The sequence below is a fragment of the Pongo abelii genome, chromosome 6 (assembly GCF_028885655.2).
Source record: "Pongo abelii isolate AG06213 chromosome 6, NHGRI_mPonAbe1-v2.0_pri, whole genome shotgun sequence".
In the NCBI taxonomy this organism is placed as follows: domain Eukaryota; kingdom Metazoa; phylum Chordata; class Mammalia; order Primates; family Hominidae; genus Pongo; species Pongo abelii.
In genome coordinates, this window is record NC_071991.2 from 56,663,251 (window position 1) to 56,680,372 (window position 17,122).

The following is a 17,122-nucleotide window of genomic DNA, read 5'->3' on the forward strand; positions in this document are numbered from 1 at the left end:
CATCAGAGGCTAAAAGAGATTTAATCCAACACAGCAGGACAATTTCTCCTCTTAAAGTTTACATCTGTAGGAAAACTGTAGACTCTAGAAGAGTTATAGGGAGTTTGGGGTTTTTTTACTCAAATTGGAAAACAAAACAAAATAAAATTTAACCTATGATGTTAGCTATTTCATCAGTAATCTCGAAGCCCAGCCAGTATATTCAAGTGGCTTTTGTAAAAGTAAGCACTCTCCTTCCCTCTTTCTGAAATGATGGCCCTGCATATTTGGTGGACAGGATACACCTGGCTTGCTTCCAGGAGGAAGTTAAGGGCAGAAATGCCAACACTGCTACCTTTCAGGGCATAAGAGGGAAGTATTTCAAACCGTTCAAAACAGAATATAATGATGGCGATGAAAATGATGATGATCACGATACTGCTGGGGAGGGGGACTTTGGTGGTGTCTTGGTAAAGAAGGAAAGCCCAGGGCGGGCATGATTGCCGGGTGAGAGTTGCTTCCCTTTCGGAAAGTAGGCCCTGCATGTCAGAGCACGGAGGATCCGCACACTCACCTGGGAGCAGCCTGGGGCACTGCAGACAAACGGCCTCTCCTGCTCCAAATTCATCTTGGATTCCTCATAAATCTGAAGGATCAGAGGGAAAGGGAGGAAGGAAAAAGAAATCCATGAATATCTTCTGCTTCTACCTGAGCAACGTGAGAAAGGCAATCACTCAGAGCCCCCTTTCTATGCCAATACCAAAATTAGATGAGCAGAACATTAACACGAGTGAGCACAGGCCCTGCTTGGCTGTAGTTCTTTGGGCTCACCTAGGCTGGGCTCCTACTGTCCTTTACTCGAGTGCATATTGACTGTACTTGGAAGAAAACTGCTATGGGGTGGTAGCAGCAGAAATCCTCCCTGTGGAAAACCACCTGGTGGGTGTTACTACCAGGAAAGACCACACCTCTGCAAGAAGGTTCTCAGGCAAAGTGTACACCAACCCTTGTCCAGTCCTGCTGAAAGCTTTTGGGATTCGCTACTTAGGACAGCAAGAGGAGTGGCAATCACTGGGTAACTGCCAGTAGGAAAATGCTACCCCTGAGCAACAGGTGAAATGAGACACCCATAACCACCCCAGCAAGCTTCAGCATTCCCAAGGGACTACAAGGTAGCTGTGGCACCAGCTTAGCAGGTGATTCTGGTGGCGAACCATGGTCCTCAATGCCCTCTCATCTCAGGCATTTGATGTGCCTCAACAAAAGTTATCCAAGTACGCAGGAGTAAATAGAAATCCAAAAATGCCAAAAACATAACGTTGGATATTTCATTAATTTGGCCTTATAAGCTGACTTGAAATTAATATCAGATAAAGGTTGCTGCCCCTTGATCCAAATACATCATCTGGAATAAGGTAGCTTTCAGGAAAAAAACCTTATAATCAGACAGGCATGGTGGCTTATGCCTGTAATCCCAGCACTTTGGGATGCTGGGGTGGGAGGATCACTAATGTTGGCTCGCTAATGTAATCTAATCTGAGGTGGGTGGATCACTAATGTAATCGGCACTGAGGTCAGGAGTTTGAGACCAGCCTGGCCATCATGGTGAAACCCTATCTTTACCCAAAATACAAAAATTAGCCAGGCGCGGTGGTGCACACCTGTAATCCCAGCTACTCGGGAGGCTGGGACAGGAAAGGCGTTTGAACCCAGGAGACAGAGGTTGCAGTGAGCCGAGATCGCACCATGGCACTCCAGCCTGGGTGACAGAGCAAGACTCCATCTCAAAAATAAACATCAGACACATGTTAAATTATACTGTAGTCTTTTCTTATGTAGCAGTTCAGTTTTTGTTTTTTTGTTTTTTTGTTTTTTAATAAAAATAGAGACAAAGTCTTGCTGTGTTGCCAGGCTGGTCTCGAACTCCTGAACTCAAGCAATCCTCTCACCTTGGCGTCCCAAAGTGCTGGGATTACAAGCGTGAGCCACCACACCCTACTGTAGTTCAATTCTAAGGTGCATACCTTAGCCAAAAATTGAATGTAGTCAAAATTACCTTTGCAAATCCTCCCGAAAGCCAATATAAGTATAGCATACATGGTTTTGTGGTTACCAATCCACACAGTAACACACACATATACATATATATATATATATATATATATATATTTAAAATCATAGGAGATACACATTTAGTTATTTAAGTCACAAAATTTAAATAATTTTCTATATCATACCCCCCCTTTTTTTTTTTTACCATTTTTAGAGTTTGATTTGTACGTTGCTGCTAACAATATATGGCTCTATTACTGAATTAAAACCTACCACTTCTCCTGTGCATACAGGAAGTAATTTGCCTCCTTAAAATGCCACTTGTAGGTGATTCCGATAGGATTCACAAGTCACCTTGGACCCTGAAATAGGAAGTTCTGCTTGGAGTTGTAGAACAATCACCCTTTGTCTGAAGGAAGCTTCATTATCTTTCAACCAAAACCAATTGTATGGTACTTTGTATATTGTCACACCTTTCCCCCACAAACACTAATGTTTTTGACAATATTCTTTGGGAAAATATATATATACTTTCACTTTTCTGAAGCACAAAGTGAAAAGACTTGCCTGAGATAACATTGTCAGTCAGATATTTTAAAGCAATATAAAGGAAATTTTAAAATGTAAACCTATTCAAACCACTATTTCTCACAATTATACAACTTTCACAGAGCGATGCATTTTCACTCTCCATTTGGCCACCCATGAATACAGTGATTACCATAATTTTATAGCTTTCCTGTATTAAGCATATTGTTCAAAATCCTTTACTGTATTATATTTAGAAGAAGAAAGAAGACACAAATATCTTTGGGATCTTTCTGCTTGCCCTTGTCTGGGGAATGTTGAGCAATTAAAATAACTTCTCACATTTCATTGTTCATTTGATTTTGCCATCACTGATCGTAGAGCATCTCTCCTCCCCACTATGAATACTGAGAACGTACTACTAAGTCTCAAAATAAGAGGTGACTTTAAAGCTGAGAAAATGATTTTGATCCAAGACAAAATAAACAACAGAGTTGTCGGGCTATCCATTAATTAACTACATCTTAGTTTTCTAGTAAATTCATTTAAATGCTTTCCTGGAACTTCTCTGTCTCTGTAGCTTTCATCCGCCTGACCATTGCCAGATCATTTAATTGCTCCATGCCTAAGGTCCATACCTTAATAAGAGGTGTATAAAGACCAAACTTCAGCAACCTCATTCCTCATCATATTGGCTATGGGGCCTGGTAGATATTTTCAAATTATGGAGAGATGTCTGTATATTTGTGTGTTGTTTGGAGGGTTTTTTTGGGAAAGTGTTACTGAAACCTCACTCTAATATTAAATATTATCTATTTATAAAATTATAAAATATAAAGTACTACCTTATTTGCCTAAGGTGAGTCTTTCTTGGATGCCACTTAAGAGTTTTAGTTGCTAATGTAGAATGTTATTCTTACCAGGTAACATTAGATGATGTGACAGTAAAATGAGAAAGTTTCCTATATGCACATTTATGGCCTACATCTGAAAGTGGTAATTAATGATAACAATTAGATTAATGTCCAAGCAACAGAAATGATCAAGACTGGAAGTGCTACTGCTGAAAGTTTAAAGAGATTCATTAATAAGCCAAAGTAGGGAAGAGATTGACCAAGCCCAGACACTTAAGTATGAGGAAAAAATATTTTTCTACCATAATCCCAACTCCATCCCAAGCCCTGGCCTACCAAAGTACTGACATTCCCCAGAAATTCAGGCCCATAATGCTAATACTTTAGCAATTCTGTCTGATATCAACATGGTTTACGTTATCTTAATTAATTGCTGCATTTGCATATGAGCTGCAGCAAATACCTTAGAATTACAGGATGATGCTGGTGCTTGAAGACAACAAAAGGCTCAGCCACATAGATTCTACTGTCTTAATTGAGTCTTCATGATGTGGATGTTATGTTTAGAGGAATATGAGCAATCTAATCTGTTAGCCACTGAGATACGTCAGTATAAGAAATCATGCCTCAGAAGACACAAGTTGAGAAATACAGTCTGTCCTCAAATCACTTAGAGTTTAGTCATTGATAGGTTCTACTGAGTTACAATTGTTATGTTACTATTTTATTTTACAACATAAGTGAGTCTGTATCAATGTATTACATGCCATGGATCCCATGGACCAAATATGTTTTAGCAACGTAATACTAGAATAAAAGTCTTCAAGTGGAATGGCAGTTGCTAAAATAAGTTTTCAGTGATTAATAAGGTCTGAAGTGAGTGGGTGTGTATTTGTAAGTGTGTGAACTTCAACTGCTTTATTCTGATGCCCTGCAGTTCCCACATTTAGCTCTCTGCAAACAGCATTCTCTTGCTAATTCCTTTCTGTGTAGGTGTTTGCAATAGTTTTTCTAAATGGTACCTCTCTACCATGTAGGCTTTATTATTTTTATCAACGAGTATGATCTGGTCTAGTGTATTAGTCAAGAGCCATGGTTTATTTTTATGGTCTATTATTATGGTTCTTTTCTAGCACATATTGTAATAATTATTCTCTCAAACAGACTCTTATTAAATAAAGCCCTGCATAGATTCTTTAACCATTCATCAGGTGGGGGCAAATTACTCAGACAGGATTTGAACGAGGCTGTTCTCCCTCAGTCCTCATTCTCTCATTTCCCATTCAGTTGTTTTACTGGCTTGGATTTTTTAATGAACCAAGTTTTGCTTGGCAACTGCCATACCCTAGACTCCACTGCATAGAGCTTACATAGTAGGCGTTCAATAAATATTTGTGGAATGGATAATGATCCTGAATCATCACAATACACTGCCCCAAACAGCTTGCCCATTCTCTACTCCTGAGGCAGTGGTTTTCAAACAATGTTTGCCCTGAATCAAATTATCGGTGAGGTAAGTAGTTTTGGGGACCACTCAGTCTACCGGTTGACAGTTATGGCCAGAGAAGAAATCTCTCCAGATTTCATGGAAAAAAGTCAAAGGTGCTTTCAGTAGAAACAATGAGTGAATCTAGTTTTATTCAATCTCACAAGTAAATGTATTAATTCATTATAAATTGTCTGTTAATGTTGCCATAGACATTGGCATCATTAAAGTCCAGTCTGTTAACCACATGTGGGCTGAGTATGACCCCCATGAAGCAACCTTTGAAAGACACTGAGTAGTCCGATACCTTTGGTTAGACAATGTCATAATTGTGGCAGATGCTGCCTCATCATTTAATATTTTCTAAACAGTACTCATTTTTGTTCCTCTTTTCCAAAATTCAGAATCAACAGTCAACTAGAAAAAATGCCTCCTGATTTAAATTTCCTTCAAATTTGGGGAAGATAACAAAAAAACTCTGATAACAAACCCTAATAGCACATAAAGTGAGTTGAGGTTTTTCATGGTTGACAAAGAGATGACAAGCTTGATTTACAATTCAAACTCTCGACTGCCACTGGATTCCTCTGGCCTCGCAATGAGCAAGAATCTCTTTCATTGTTCAGTGTTTGACCCCACAAATTCCTGGTCTAAAATGGGAAATCGTCCACAATGTCTCATGCAGTCCATTCAAATGCTTTGCCAGCCATTTAGGGATATACTTGGAAATACCATTTCATGAAAGGCAAACACTGCAAAAAGCAAATGATACTGAAAACGTGGACAGCCTACACAATATACTGTAAATACCTATTGTAAACTTCAGGGTAACAACTAAGCCCAGAGGGGGGAAAAATTGACATCATCTGGTTTGCTGTAATCAGCCAAGAGTGATGCTTGCCCATGTAAATTGTAGAAAGCCATTACTAATCCCTAGTTAACATCAAACTCTATTCTTAGTGGCATGGCACAAGTTTCCTCCATTCACAGCAGATGGACTCATACAGTGATATGGAATTTGCAATAATAAATAGTAAGACACTAAAAGGGCTGTTCTAATCTGAAAGCCTGGCATGTACTCTTATAAATACCAAAAGTTATGGGAACTTCAAACCTACAAACTGAAATCGTGAGTATCAGTGAGCACTAACAATATGGCTGTGTCCCCGTCACCTCTGATATTGTTAACCAGGAAATGAATGCATTATAAATCTGAAAGGGGGGCTTCAATTTTAATCGTGATATTGACAACATTTGTCAGCATTTATCACTCTACTGTGAGTGTGGGAAGAGCCTTCTTGGCAGGACTCACACGAAACAGATCTTGCTGCTTTGTTGGGCTTAGGAGACCTCAAAAGGGTTCTAGAGGAGGAAACTGGACCTTCCTGAAATACCAAAAACAGCTGGAAAACAGGAGCACCTTGAGTCAGTCACACTGTGTGACACTCCACATCAATCCTGCTTTCTTCCTAGGAACAAATGTTGTTTATTAATTAAATTAGTTAAGGCCATGGTCAATTTGCACTTCGTGTTTCTGAAACAAAGCAAATATTTATCTCTATACATCTGTCAGAAGGGCAAGGGGACACACACAATGATAACCCAACACACATTCACCAAAAACACACTCTCGATTTATTTTCTTCGAAGATGCCTGGTTCTACTTTCAAAGCAAGGATGCAGGTAGGTTATCCCCACATGTGGCTAGCTGTTGGGAAGGAATTGCGTATGCAATTTAGAGCTAAGAATTTCTTTCTTTGGGAGGGATATTGCATCTTTCATTATCTTATTTGCTCATCTGCAAAACAGTGCCATTGTAGTAAAACACTGTAGAACAGGACCATTCAAAGAGGTATTATGTGAAAACATAACTATTGGAAGCTAACTGTAAATTAAGAGAAAAGTAAGCCCTCTGGATTTCAAATATATCTTTATTTTTCAAACCTGAATATTGTAACTTTCAACAGAAAAATAAACACCTTGAATTTCAGTCCAAGAAAATCAATTACTTTGTGTTTGTCTTTGTATCTTTCTGTGTGTGTGTGTGTGTCTCTCTCTCTTTCTATGGGCATCTTCCCTCTGTCTCTTTGCATGTCTATTTCTCCGTGTGTGCCTTTCTCTCCTCTCTTTGTGTGCTTGTCTCCTTATGTCTGTCTGTCTGTCTCACACAGACACACGCATATACGCATTTTATCAGTAGTGTTCTTACCAGCGTTACTGGTAAAAGGATCTAGTGGGCTTGTTTCCTGTTGCAGTGTTATTCTTGAAGCGGGCTGCAGTCAGAATCTGAATTTCATTGGGCTATTATTATTTGCAGCTGTGCGACCTTTTTAACCCTGCTTTAAAAGTGACATTTCAGCCCTCAAGCTTGAAATGCCTGAATGCTACAAGGTTTTCAAACCAGAGATTTACACAGGGAACAAGACCAAGAGTGGGGCTGTACTGTATAAGTGAACATTTCACCAGAACTTGGCGTGAAGAGGGTGTGTTCCTGGGCAGTTTAGAGCCAGTAGTCTCCCCCGGAAGGCCTGAACTTGACCCATAACACTGTGGTTAAAGATTACTATTCTGTTCAAACCGGAAGAATATCCCTGTTCTTCAAAGATATTTGCCATCCCCTGGTATCCCAAAAGCTCAGAATCCTACAACCTGAATCAGAGCCCCCTTTGGGATTGTGTCACACTTTCTATTATGCTTAGGGGCTGTCAGAAGTTCCCTTCCAATGAGGCCCACTGCTCCCAGGAGGAAGGATTTCCAAACAGCTTTTGTCTCTGGAAACTAACCCGGGTCTTACTTCCCAGAGGGGGCCGTAACAGGAGAGAGTGCTGGGGGCTCACGTCCTCTCACGTACTTCTGCAGAGGTTTGTGGTTTTATTTATGTGGCGTTTATGCTGTATATAGAAAAACATTCCAGTGGGATTGGGTTTTCATATGTTAGATTCCTCTTTCTTTCTTTTTTTTAAATTTTCCATATGTTTCTTTAGATAGGAGGTCTTTTTTCAAAGTTACTGGCTAATTCTGATTTTTGTTTCACATAATCCTGTCTTATAGCTTTCCTCTCTATGGGTTCAATAGTTCAGAACATACTTGGTAATAAGCACTTATGTGAAGCATGAGAGGCGCAATGTTGAGTAAGTCGCTGAATGCGTATGAACTGCATTTAGGTCCTTGTCCCCTTGTTACCATCTAGTACAATATACTTTCTTGCAGAAGACATCACATCTCTAAAACAAAAGTTTACTTGACATGTGTGTGGTTAACAAAACACTAGTGTAGAGATTCTTAGGTTTTGAAGGAAATATTGAATGTAACCAAATAATTTAGCTTGTTTCTAATGGGACTAAACATAACCTCAGAAAACATGCTGAATGGTGGCAAACTCTCTTCCTTTTTACCTGCTCTCACTGTGCACAAAAAGGAAAGAAAACAAAAAAGAAAAATTAGAACAAAACATAGCCAAGGTTTAGGTTGACCCTGTCATCTCTATTTTTCCAGAAAAGAAAGTATTTCATTGTAATTTAAAATAACTGCCCCCATGAACTCCTGAGAGAAAAGACTATGATAGCAAAGAAATTCAGTGCAAAACTGGATCTGTTCTTCATACCGGTGGAAAGCAGCTTGCCTTTTGGAAAATCTAAGAAAAAGGTCAGCAGTATAGTTTTCTCTTCTCTCTTTGTGCCCTACTACAGTAAAATTTGCCTCTTTAAAATTGGAACGCGTTCCCAAATGGTACTACTCTGCCTCCAGATAGATACTTTTTAATGCAGTTTGAGTGCATTTGATTTTTAAACAATTTTCATGTAAAATAAATATCTTTAAATATTCTTAAGAGTCACAACTTTTTAGTCTAGTCAGTTTTCTTTTCACACATGCAGATGATTTTTATTGGATAATGTTGGGTGTTTTTTTTTGGATTTTTATTCTAGATAAGTATCTATATCTTCAGCAACAATATACATTTGGTCCATCCAATGTACGGGCTGAAGTCATACTCAAAACATCTGAAAATTTGTCTTTTTCTGCATGAATGTGAGCTACCACATGTGACACTGCATCAAGCCCAGTGATGCCCAAGCCAGACCACTCTGCTTTCGGCAAAACCAGGAAGAGACTATTTCATCTTACTATGAACTCCTGTGATTACCACTACCGACTTCCTCTTGAAAAACATTTGAGAATGATGGTATCATACTGGGTGCTTTTTTCCCATGACCCCAGCAGAAAGCTGGGGCATTCCCAGGTTGTATTCTAAAGTAGCCAGCAGTTGTGTTCTGAGCCTGAGACAGCTCACGATGTCCGTTGAACACAGGGTAAAAATATACCGAAGCCTTGATTCAGATTCCTCACACATTCTGCTTCAAATGTCAAGTGTGTGAACATTTGACAGTACTAGGAGGTCACTTAAAGGCCATGTTAAGGCAAAAATCTTATGCCATCTGAAGATTCTCTCATCATTCGAACAAGGTTCTCTTTCTAAATGTTAGCAAAAGGCACATTTCATCTGCCTGCCTGGAAAAGGCATCATTTCCTTGGGTGGCCCAGTAAGGGAATTTGGAAATATGTGAAGCCAATTATTGGCTGCTATTATTAGCAGGGGGTCACCCTGGCATTTAGTGGGAGGGAGCCCGGGATATGGGATATTCTGCAATGCACAGAATGACTGGTTCTGTGCAACACTGGAGTCTCCTGATCTGATAGCCAATAGTGTGGCTTTTGCAAGAATAATTAGAGTATAAGTACCCACAACTGCCTCGTCCATGCCACCCAGTATAGGGTAAAAGGCAGATTAAGAATAAGACAACAGGATGGGTGAGACGGTGAAAACAAAGACCACATACAGAAGAGGAGATGAAAGGAAGGGACTAAGTGCGTCCCCACCTCTTTATACTTTTCCAAGAGCTCTGAAAAACTCGGGCAAAGTTAAGCTTATGACAAGGCCAGATTCAATGCCAATTAAAACTTTATGAATATTCAAAAAAGTATGTGAAATTATCATTCCCTGTCAGCGTGAGGGAGGGCTGGGGTCTGTTGCCAACATTTAAGCTAAGCATAAGCATACCCTTGCGGGTTCAGTCCATAGAGGAGAGAGATGACTAAGCTGGTATCAATTAGGGTGGCTTTTTCTAGGTAAATTATCTGGTTTGGCCACCTACAGCTCCCACTGTCCAGATAACTTAACCTTTATCTACAGCAGTGTTGACTCAACAGTAGCAAAAGAAAGAGTTGCCCCAACATACAAATATATCTCCTGCTCCGATGCCTTACCACTTGTGATAATTGCCTTGTTGATTTTATATTATTACTGAGAGGACAGCTCCATCATAGAGAATGTGTTTTCCTTTCTTTTTTTATACTTAAATAGAAAACATCACAAGCTTCTAAATTCTGCTTTAACGTTGCTGGCACCATTAGCCCTCCACTCACAGAATACTTATTAGGGAAACTTTTGCCTCTTAACCAGCTTCTCAGTAAGAAAGCTTAATCAGTCCAAAAGAGCAAAAATACACACACATATACATATTTTTTTCTTTTGGCCTGTTTTCTTATTGAGAAGTTTATATATAATATATATAAATATGTATATATATTCACACACTTTACAGGGATTCTTTCATCCTGATAAACAAGCTTAAGACTCAAAACTCATGCCTAGCTCCTATTGTAACATGAGGGGGATACTGATCTCATAAGGAAGCAACTACAAAACTCTAGGCCCACCTTTCTGCACAAGGTTCACCAGAGTGAAGGATCATTAAATATGTTTAAAGTGCAGAAATAAGCTGTGTGGGGTTTTGCAGGGTTTGTTTGTTTGTCTGTTTGTTTTGAGACATGGTCTCTCTCTGTCACGCAGACTGGAGTGATCACAGCTCACTGCGGCCTCAAACTCCAGGGCTCAAGGGACCCTCCCACCTCAGCCTCTCAAGTAGTTGGGACACCACAGGTGTGCACCACCACACCCAGCTAATTTTTTACTTTTTGTAGAGATAGGGTCTCCCTGTGTTGCCCAGGCTGGTCTCAAACTCCCGGGCTCAAGCAATCCTGCTGCCTCATCTTCCCAAAGTGCTGGGATTATAGGTGTGAGCCACCACGCCCAGCTAATAGGCTGTGTTTTTGGGGATTCCTAGATTATTTCCATGGACTAGAAAAGTCCTTCATATCTTTCTCAACTTCCTACTAAACAAAAGAATCACTCACTAAAGCCTGCAAATCCACTAAAACACTCTGGAAAAAGCACATGGAAGGAAAAGGCCTTTTCCTTGAACCCCACCACCCACGAGAGGTTAACACTGTGCCAGACTCCAATTCATCAAAAGGTCCAAGCCATTAATAAACAAACGCAGGGCCTTCTCTTTTTATGCCCCAGGGCTCAGGCCCCCAAACAACAGCACCATTATCGAATCCACACTTCAAATCAGCATGAAAAGGGAAAGAGGATTTCTTTACATGCCCCTGTGCTCCCAAACCTAGGAGCCCTTCCTAGGCATGAACGTGGTCTCTTTGCTCAGGGGAGTGTAGATCATATGCTGGGAAAAACCCAGAACCTGGATCCTCCTGAAAGGGAAAGAAAAAAGGGGAAGGAGGTGCAGGCATCACCCAGTGGGGACATTGGAGAAGGCCTATGAGACATGCGTATTGAAAGGCTGAAGAAAGGGAAAGGGAAAAGGCCAGCCCCCAAATCCACACTGGGAAATTGTGGCTGCCCTTGATGGGGTATTGTTCACAAACTGCTTCAGGGAAAGTGGCCTGTGGACAGTGATTGATTACCCATCACAGTGAACTTGTTCAAACCTGGTTCAACTTGGGCACACACCAAGGGCAGAATCAGAAACCAAGGACACAGGTCTCATTCATTCATTTCTTCCCCATATCATCACTGAGTACCTACCATGCATGAGGCCCCATGCTAGGAGAATGAAGGCTTGGCACAAACAGTTCCTGCCCTCTGGGCAATGATTCTCCAGAAGGAAAGGGAAGTGTACCCAGATGTCTATGGTGGAAAAGCAGAATTTTAATGGCCATAAAGTACTTTTAGTAAAGTGCTTTGAGAGTTCAGAGGCCATGAGAAAGCAAAACTGTTTCATTAACTACATCAAATATCATATCGTCTCCTCTTTCACAGCTAAATATTTCTCATAATAGGATGCCAGTTCAAGCCGCACACACGCATATAACCCCTGGAGCAATCTTTTAATTCTTTTGGAAGTGAGGATTTTGTTTGTGTTTTAAATTTAGGCTTTATTTTGCTTTTAATGCTGAAAAGTAAAACTGCATTATTTATGGTAAACCTAACATTGTGATTAGTAGACCAGATTTTATGTTAGAAAAGAAACAATTAAATCTCCTTTGCCCATTAGCTGTGGGATCTTAGGCAAGTTATTTAACTCCTCTGAATATTAATTTTCTCCTATAAAAAGAGACTATAGGTGATATTGATTTTATCTGACTCAGGGATGTTGGGAGGATCAAGTGGGATATTTGGGAAAGCACTTCATAAACTGTAAAGTGCTGTGAAATGTTGGTTGCTGTTTTTATAGTACAGTCAACTTGCAGACATGGAGTTGCAGAGGTGGCGCATGGCACAGAGTTATGTATACATTTGGTGGCGTATGTCGAGAGATTGAAGATTCCAAAGGATGTTGAAGGTAATGATCTTTAAAGAGATCCTGACTTGATGATTCTCTGATAATCCAGCAATTATCAAGCAAATCCTGATCTGCCAACTTTTTACTTGAAGGCTCCCAAGTAGAATTATTTTGTCTTCTACATGATCTCGAGAAGGACCTCGGAGACAGGTCTGTCTTCCAACTTGGCTCTGCCACATACCAGCCAACCTATAAGCTTGGGTAGGTTTGGTCTGTTTGTTTGTTTTTCATTCCACTGTGTTGGGCTCTTTTACAACAATGACAATACCTACTTCTCACAGTTGTTATAGAAGTTAAATAACTGCCGGCCTAAGATGGGTTTAATAGGTCACTTGACTCTGGGGTGAAGTTTGGCTGTTGGTGGCTGAGCAAGCCAGGGAAGAAGGACTCCTCTCCCTGGGCTTGGAGGGGCTGGAGATGGAGCTGCATGTGTCTGTTCCCCTTCCTGAAGACAGCGCCTAGCCATAGAATGCAAGTAAAGTGCTTTGCTGGCAAGGCCACGCCCCCATATGTGCCTGGCTAACCTGTCCCTGCAATCTGAACCCCAGCCAGGCAGGAAGAGAGGAGAGTTCAGAAGATACCTGGATAAGATGAGAAACTCAGCCTTCTTATCAGTAGGTGCTTTAGGCTTACCTGGAGGCATGGGAAATAAGACTGACACAGATTGTGACACCCTCTTTATACCCACTCTCCACTTGAACTATCAAAAAAAAAGTCACATCTTCTTTTCATTATTACGTTTTCCTTAGTACACTACATTTTCTTAATCTTAACACTTATTCTTATTTTCACTCTTCCTTATTTTTCTCTTTTCTTTCTCTCCTTTTATTCCCCAAATATCCCATGTGATATTTAATTTTAAAAATGCTACTTTTTCTAAAAAATAGAGATGGGGTCTCACTATGTTACCCAGAAGGCTCTCGAACTCCTGGACTCAAGCAATCCTCCCACCTCAGCCTCCCAAACTGCTGGGATTACAGGCATAAGCCACCACGCCTGGCCTAAAAAAAACAAACAAACAAAAACTTCTGAATAATGCATGAAGTGTTAGTTAGCTGTGAAAAAAAGGAAGTCATAATATAATCAATGATCTGGTCATTTCAGCCTCTTGAGAAAATGGAGAGATGACGTCTCCATAATAGCAACATTTCCTAACTTGGGGCACTGGGGAGTTAAAGATGAATAATCCAATACCTCTGTCCCTAAAATCTGGTCACCTCCCAATGCAGAAAGGTTTATATATGTGGAAAGACTAACAGATTTTGAATTTTTTAATGCTTGGGAGTAGTCAAAATTTTATTTAATGAAAGCATATCTTTCACATACCATCACATCCTATGTGTCAGGCATTTTTAATCTCAAAGAAGTGTTTTCCATCAAGGCTGAAAGAAAGCCTTGATTAGACAGAGCTTTGATTTATCTCCTCCACTAAGTGCCTCTGTAGGAAACACAGCACAGGGTAAAGTCGTTAGAATATGAGTTAGGGTGCCAAAATTCCCAGTTATTTCCAAAGCTTTCAGTGTTCCTATCCCCCTTTTCAATAATGACATCAAAGGATTTCTGGTCTTCTCAAAGTGATAGCATTATTTAAATAGTGACAGCAAGTTAATGTTTGGAAGACGCCTCAAGGACCTTAAACGCAGTTGTAAGTAGTAGTATGATCGTTATTGCCTCATCCGTCCTCTACTGTTTCCAAAGAAACAGAAAAAACCACTCACACAAACACACACAAAAATCCTCCGGACACCCCAGTTAACTAGTGTCTCCTTTCTTCCCAAACCACCAATCAGCCAGTCATCGGGCAAACAGCTCAAGCACCAGGCAAGGAAAACATGTTATTTTTCTGGGCAAGCCTTAACTTCACTGCCTACAAAACACAGCCCCACGGGGCACATCCCACACATGGGGAGAGCAAGACTCCCATCTCGCATTTGAAACCAATAGTTACCAGTCAACACCCGCGGAAACTGAGGTCAGGATTCCCCAGCATGCACCCTGAAGTCCAAACTCACTGATTCTCCAGATTTCCTACACAGACCAGTCCTGACGTCCCAAGCCATTCCTGCAATCCCTCTCCTACTAGTAATACTCAAAGAAAGTTCCAAAAAGAGTAGCTTAAGAGAAAACTTCGCCTCTCCACAGAGCCTCATTCCTCAGCTGCCCAACACCCAGCAGACTTCTCAGAAGGAGAGAATTTGCTCGGTATCAGCACTGGATGCCCTCTGAAACAGGACAGTCAGTGGAGTAAGCTAAGAAAAGAAAGCAAAATCAAACAACGAAACCAGGCTTCAGATAGTCCATTAAAAAATGAGGCTGTCAGGAGCCAAATTCCACAGTGCACAAAAGCCACTTAAAGGCACACCCTAAAACACTCGCTAGAAATCTTCAAAGTACAAGGGAGGCTCCCTGCCACGGGCCAGGGTCATGGACCCAAAGGTGACAATGAGACACTCCCAAGAACATCTGGCCAAATAAGCCGGGCACTGGGCCCTTCCAGACATGGGACAGCAGCCTATGTCTGCTCTCATCCACTGACCTCAGATCCCTGCCCGGGCTTGGCTGCTTCCAGCCTCATTCAGCCGAGCACAGTGCAGGGTCAGCGTTCTTAAGGCATCTGGGAAAGCCACTGTCTTCCTCATCTTCCCCATCTTCTGTCAGAAGACTCAGTCTTCCAGCAAAAGTCTCCAGAGGACCTACCAGGGCCAGGCACTGTGTCACATATGGGGCAGAAAACAGTGAATGAGAAGGATGAGGCCTTTGTTCTCACAGAGCTTACCTTACAAGGCAAAGAAACAAAAAGCAAAACAAGCAAAAAACACAAGCACGGAAATCAAAGAAGTGACCAAGGAAAGTAACAGCACATTTTGGAGAGTTCACTGAAAGAGATAAAGAGGGTGATGTGATAAAGAGAGGAAGATGCACAAGGAAGTTTTCATTTTTTTTCTTGGAGATGGGATCTTGCTCTGTCACCCAGGCTGGAGTGCAATGGTGCCTTCACAGCCCACTACACCCTTGATCTCCCAGGCTTAAACGATCTTCTCACCTCAGCCGCTCAAGTAGCTGGGACCATAGGTGTGCACCACTGCGCCTGGCTAATTTTTTATTTTTTGTAGAGATGGGGTCCCACTATGTTGCCCAGGCTGGTCTTGAACTCCTGGCCTCAAGCAACCTCCCACACCCGGCCTGGAGAAGTTTTTTGAAGGAGGAGGTAATGCTTACCTCTCTGGACAGGTGACATTTAGTTTGAGGCCTGACAAAGGCATATGAGCTGTTTGAAGAGTAAGCAGGGGAGGGTGGTCCAGGCAGAAAGAACAGCAAAAGCAAAGAGCTTGGCATGTCTGAGGGACTGAAAGAAGGCTGGCAAGGCTGCAGCATGGTCCACAAGGAAGAGAGAGGCCCCAGGTAAGAGAAAAAAGCAGGCAAGCCTCAAATCAACCAGGGCTAGGATTGATTCTCAGAGCACAGAGAAGCACTGAGGAATTCCAGGCTGCAGAGAGAGACTTTGGGTCGTTGAAGTACCTGTTCCTCCATCCCCAAGTGAAACGTGAGGGTCCTAGTAATTCACTTTGGGGATCCTGGGAGGGTTAAAGGCATCTCAGGACCAAGATAGAGACTGATACAGAACATATGCTCACCTTCTCATAAAATAAAACACACAGCCTATCCCATGCATAAATAAATATTTAGACTTCCCCGCAAAGTAAGAATGTTGTCTTAGGGGTGAAGGGTAGAAAGAACACAGCCCCTGTGACATAGCCACCACCGGCCAGCACTGTAGTTGCAGCTTGAGGTCAAATCACACCTGTGGAACTTTGGAGTGGTAACTTAACTTATCCACGCATATTTCCTCATCTATACATAGAGATAATACCTATGTCATAGACTTTTTTGAGGATTAAATGAGCATATACACACATACACATATACATACAGTGCAGAGAATAATTTCTAGTATATAGTAAATATACAATATACATTAGCTATAATTATAATAATAAAACTACTTTTCTCCTACTCCATTTGTTTTGTCTTGGACAAATGTCTAAGGTTCTTTTAGTTTTAATTTTATTATTTATAAAATGGACAAAACAATTCTTTTTCACACAGCATAGTGATAAAGATTAAATGCAGCATGTAGTGAATGCCCAATAAGCCCCAACTCTGTAGTACTGTGTAGTGTTTTAGCGTATATGGGTTCACACGAAAGACCCCAAATAGCCAAATTATACTGAGCTACAGTAACCGAAAGAGCATGGTTTTGGCATAAAAGCAGACACAGAGACCAATGGAACAGAAGAGAGAACCCAGAAATGAATCCACACATGTACAGTGAACTCATTTTCAATAAAGGGGCCAAGAAGATACACTGGAGGAAAAACAGTGTCTTCAATAAAGGCCGCTGGGAACATTGGAAATCCATATACAGAAGAATGAAACTAGAACCCCATCTCTCATCACATGTAAAAATCAAATCAAAATGGATTAAAGATTTAAATCTAAGACCTCAAACTATGAAACTACTACAAGAAAACATTGGAAAAACTCTCCAGGACATTGGTCTGGACAAAGATTTGAGTAAC

General features: G+C 41.0%; 1 protein-coding gene across 3 annotated transcripts in view; it reads right to left on the reverse strand.

Moving 5' to 3' along the window:
- The window catches only part of CREB5 (cAMP responsive element binding protein 5), a 416,932-nt gene that overhangs the window by 338,575 nt on the left and 61,235 nt on the right, over window positions 1-17,122 (reverse strand). For all 3 annotated transcript variants that reach the window (XM_054559357.2, XM_054559355.2, XM_054559356.2), the window contains exon 2: window positions 554-625. In XM_054559357.2, the coding sequence (XP_054415332.1) occupies window positions 554-607 (54 nt within the window). In that variant the 5' untranslated portion in view covers window positions 608-625. The remainder of the gene's footprint in view (window positions 1-553; window positions 626-17,122) is intronic.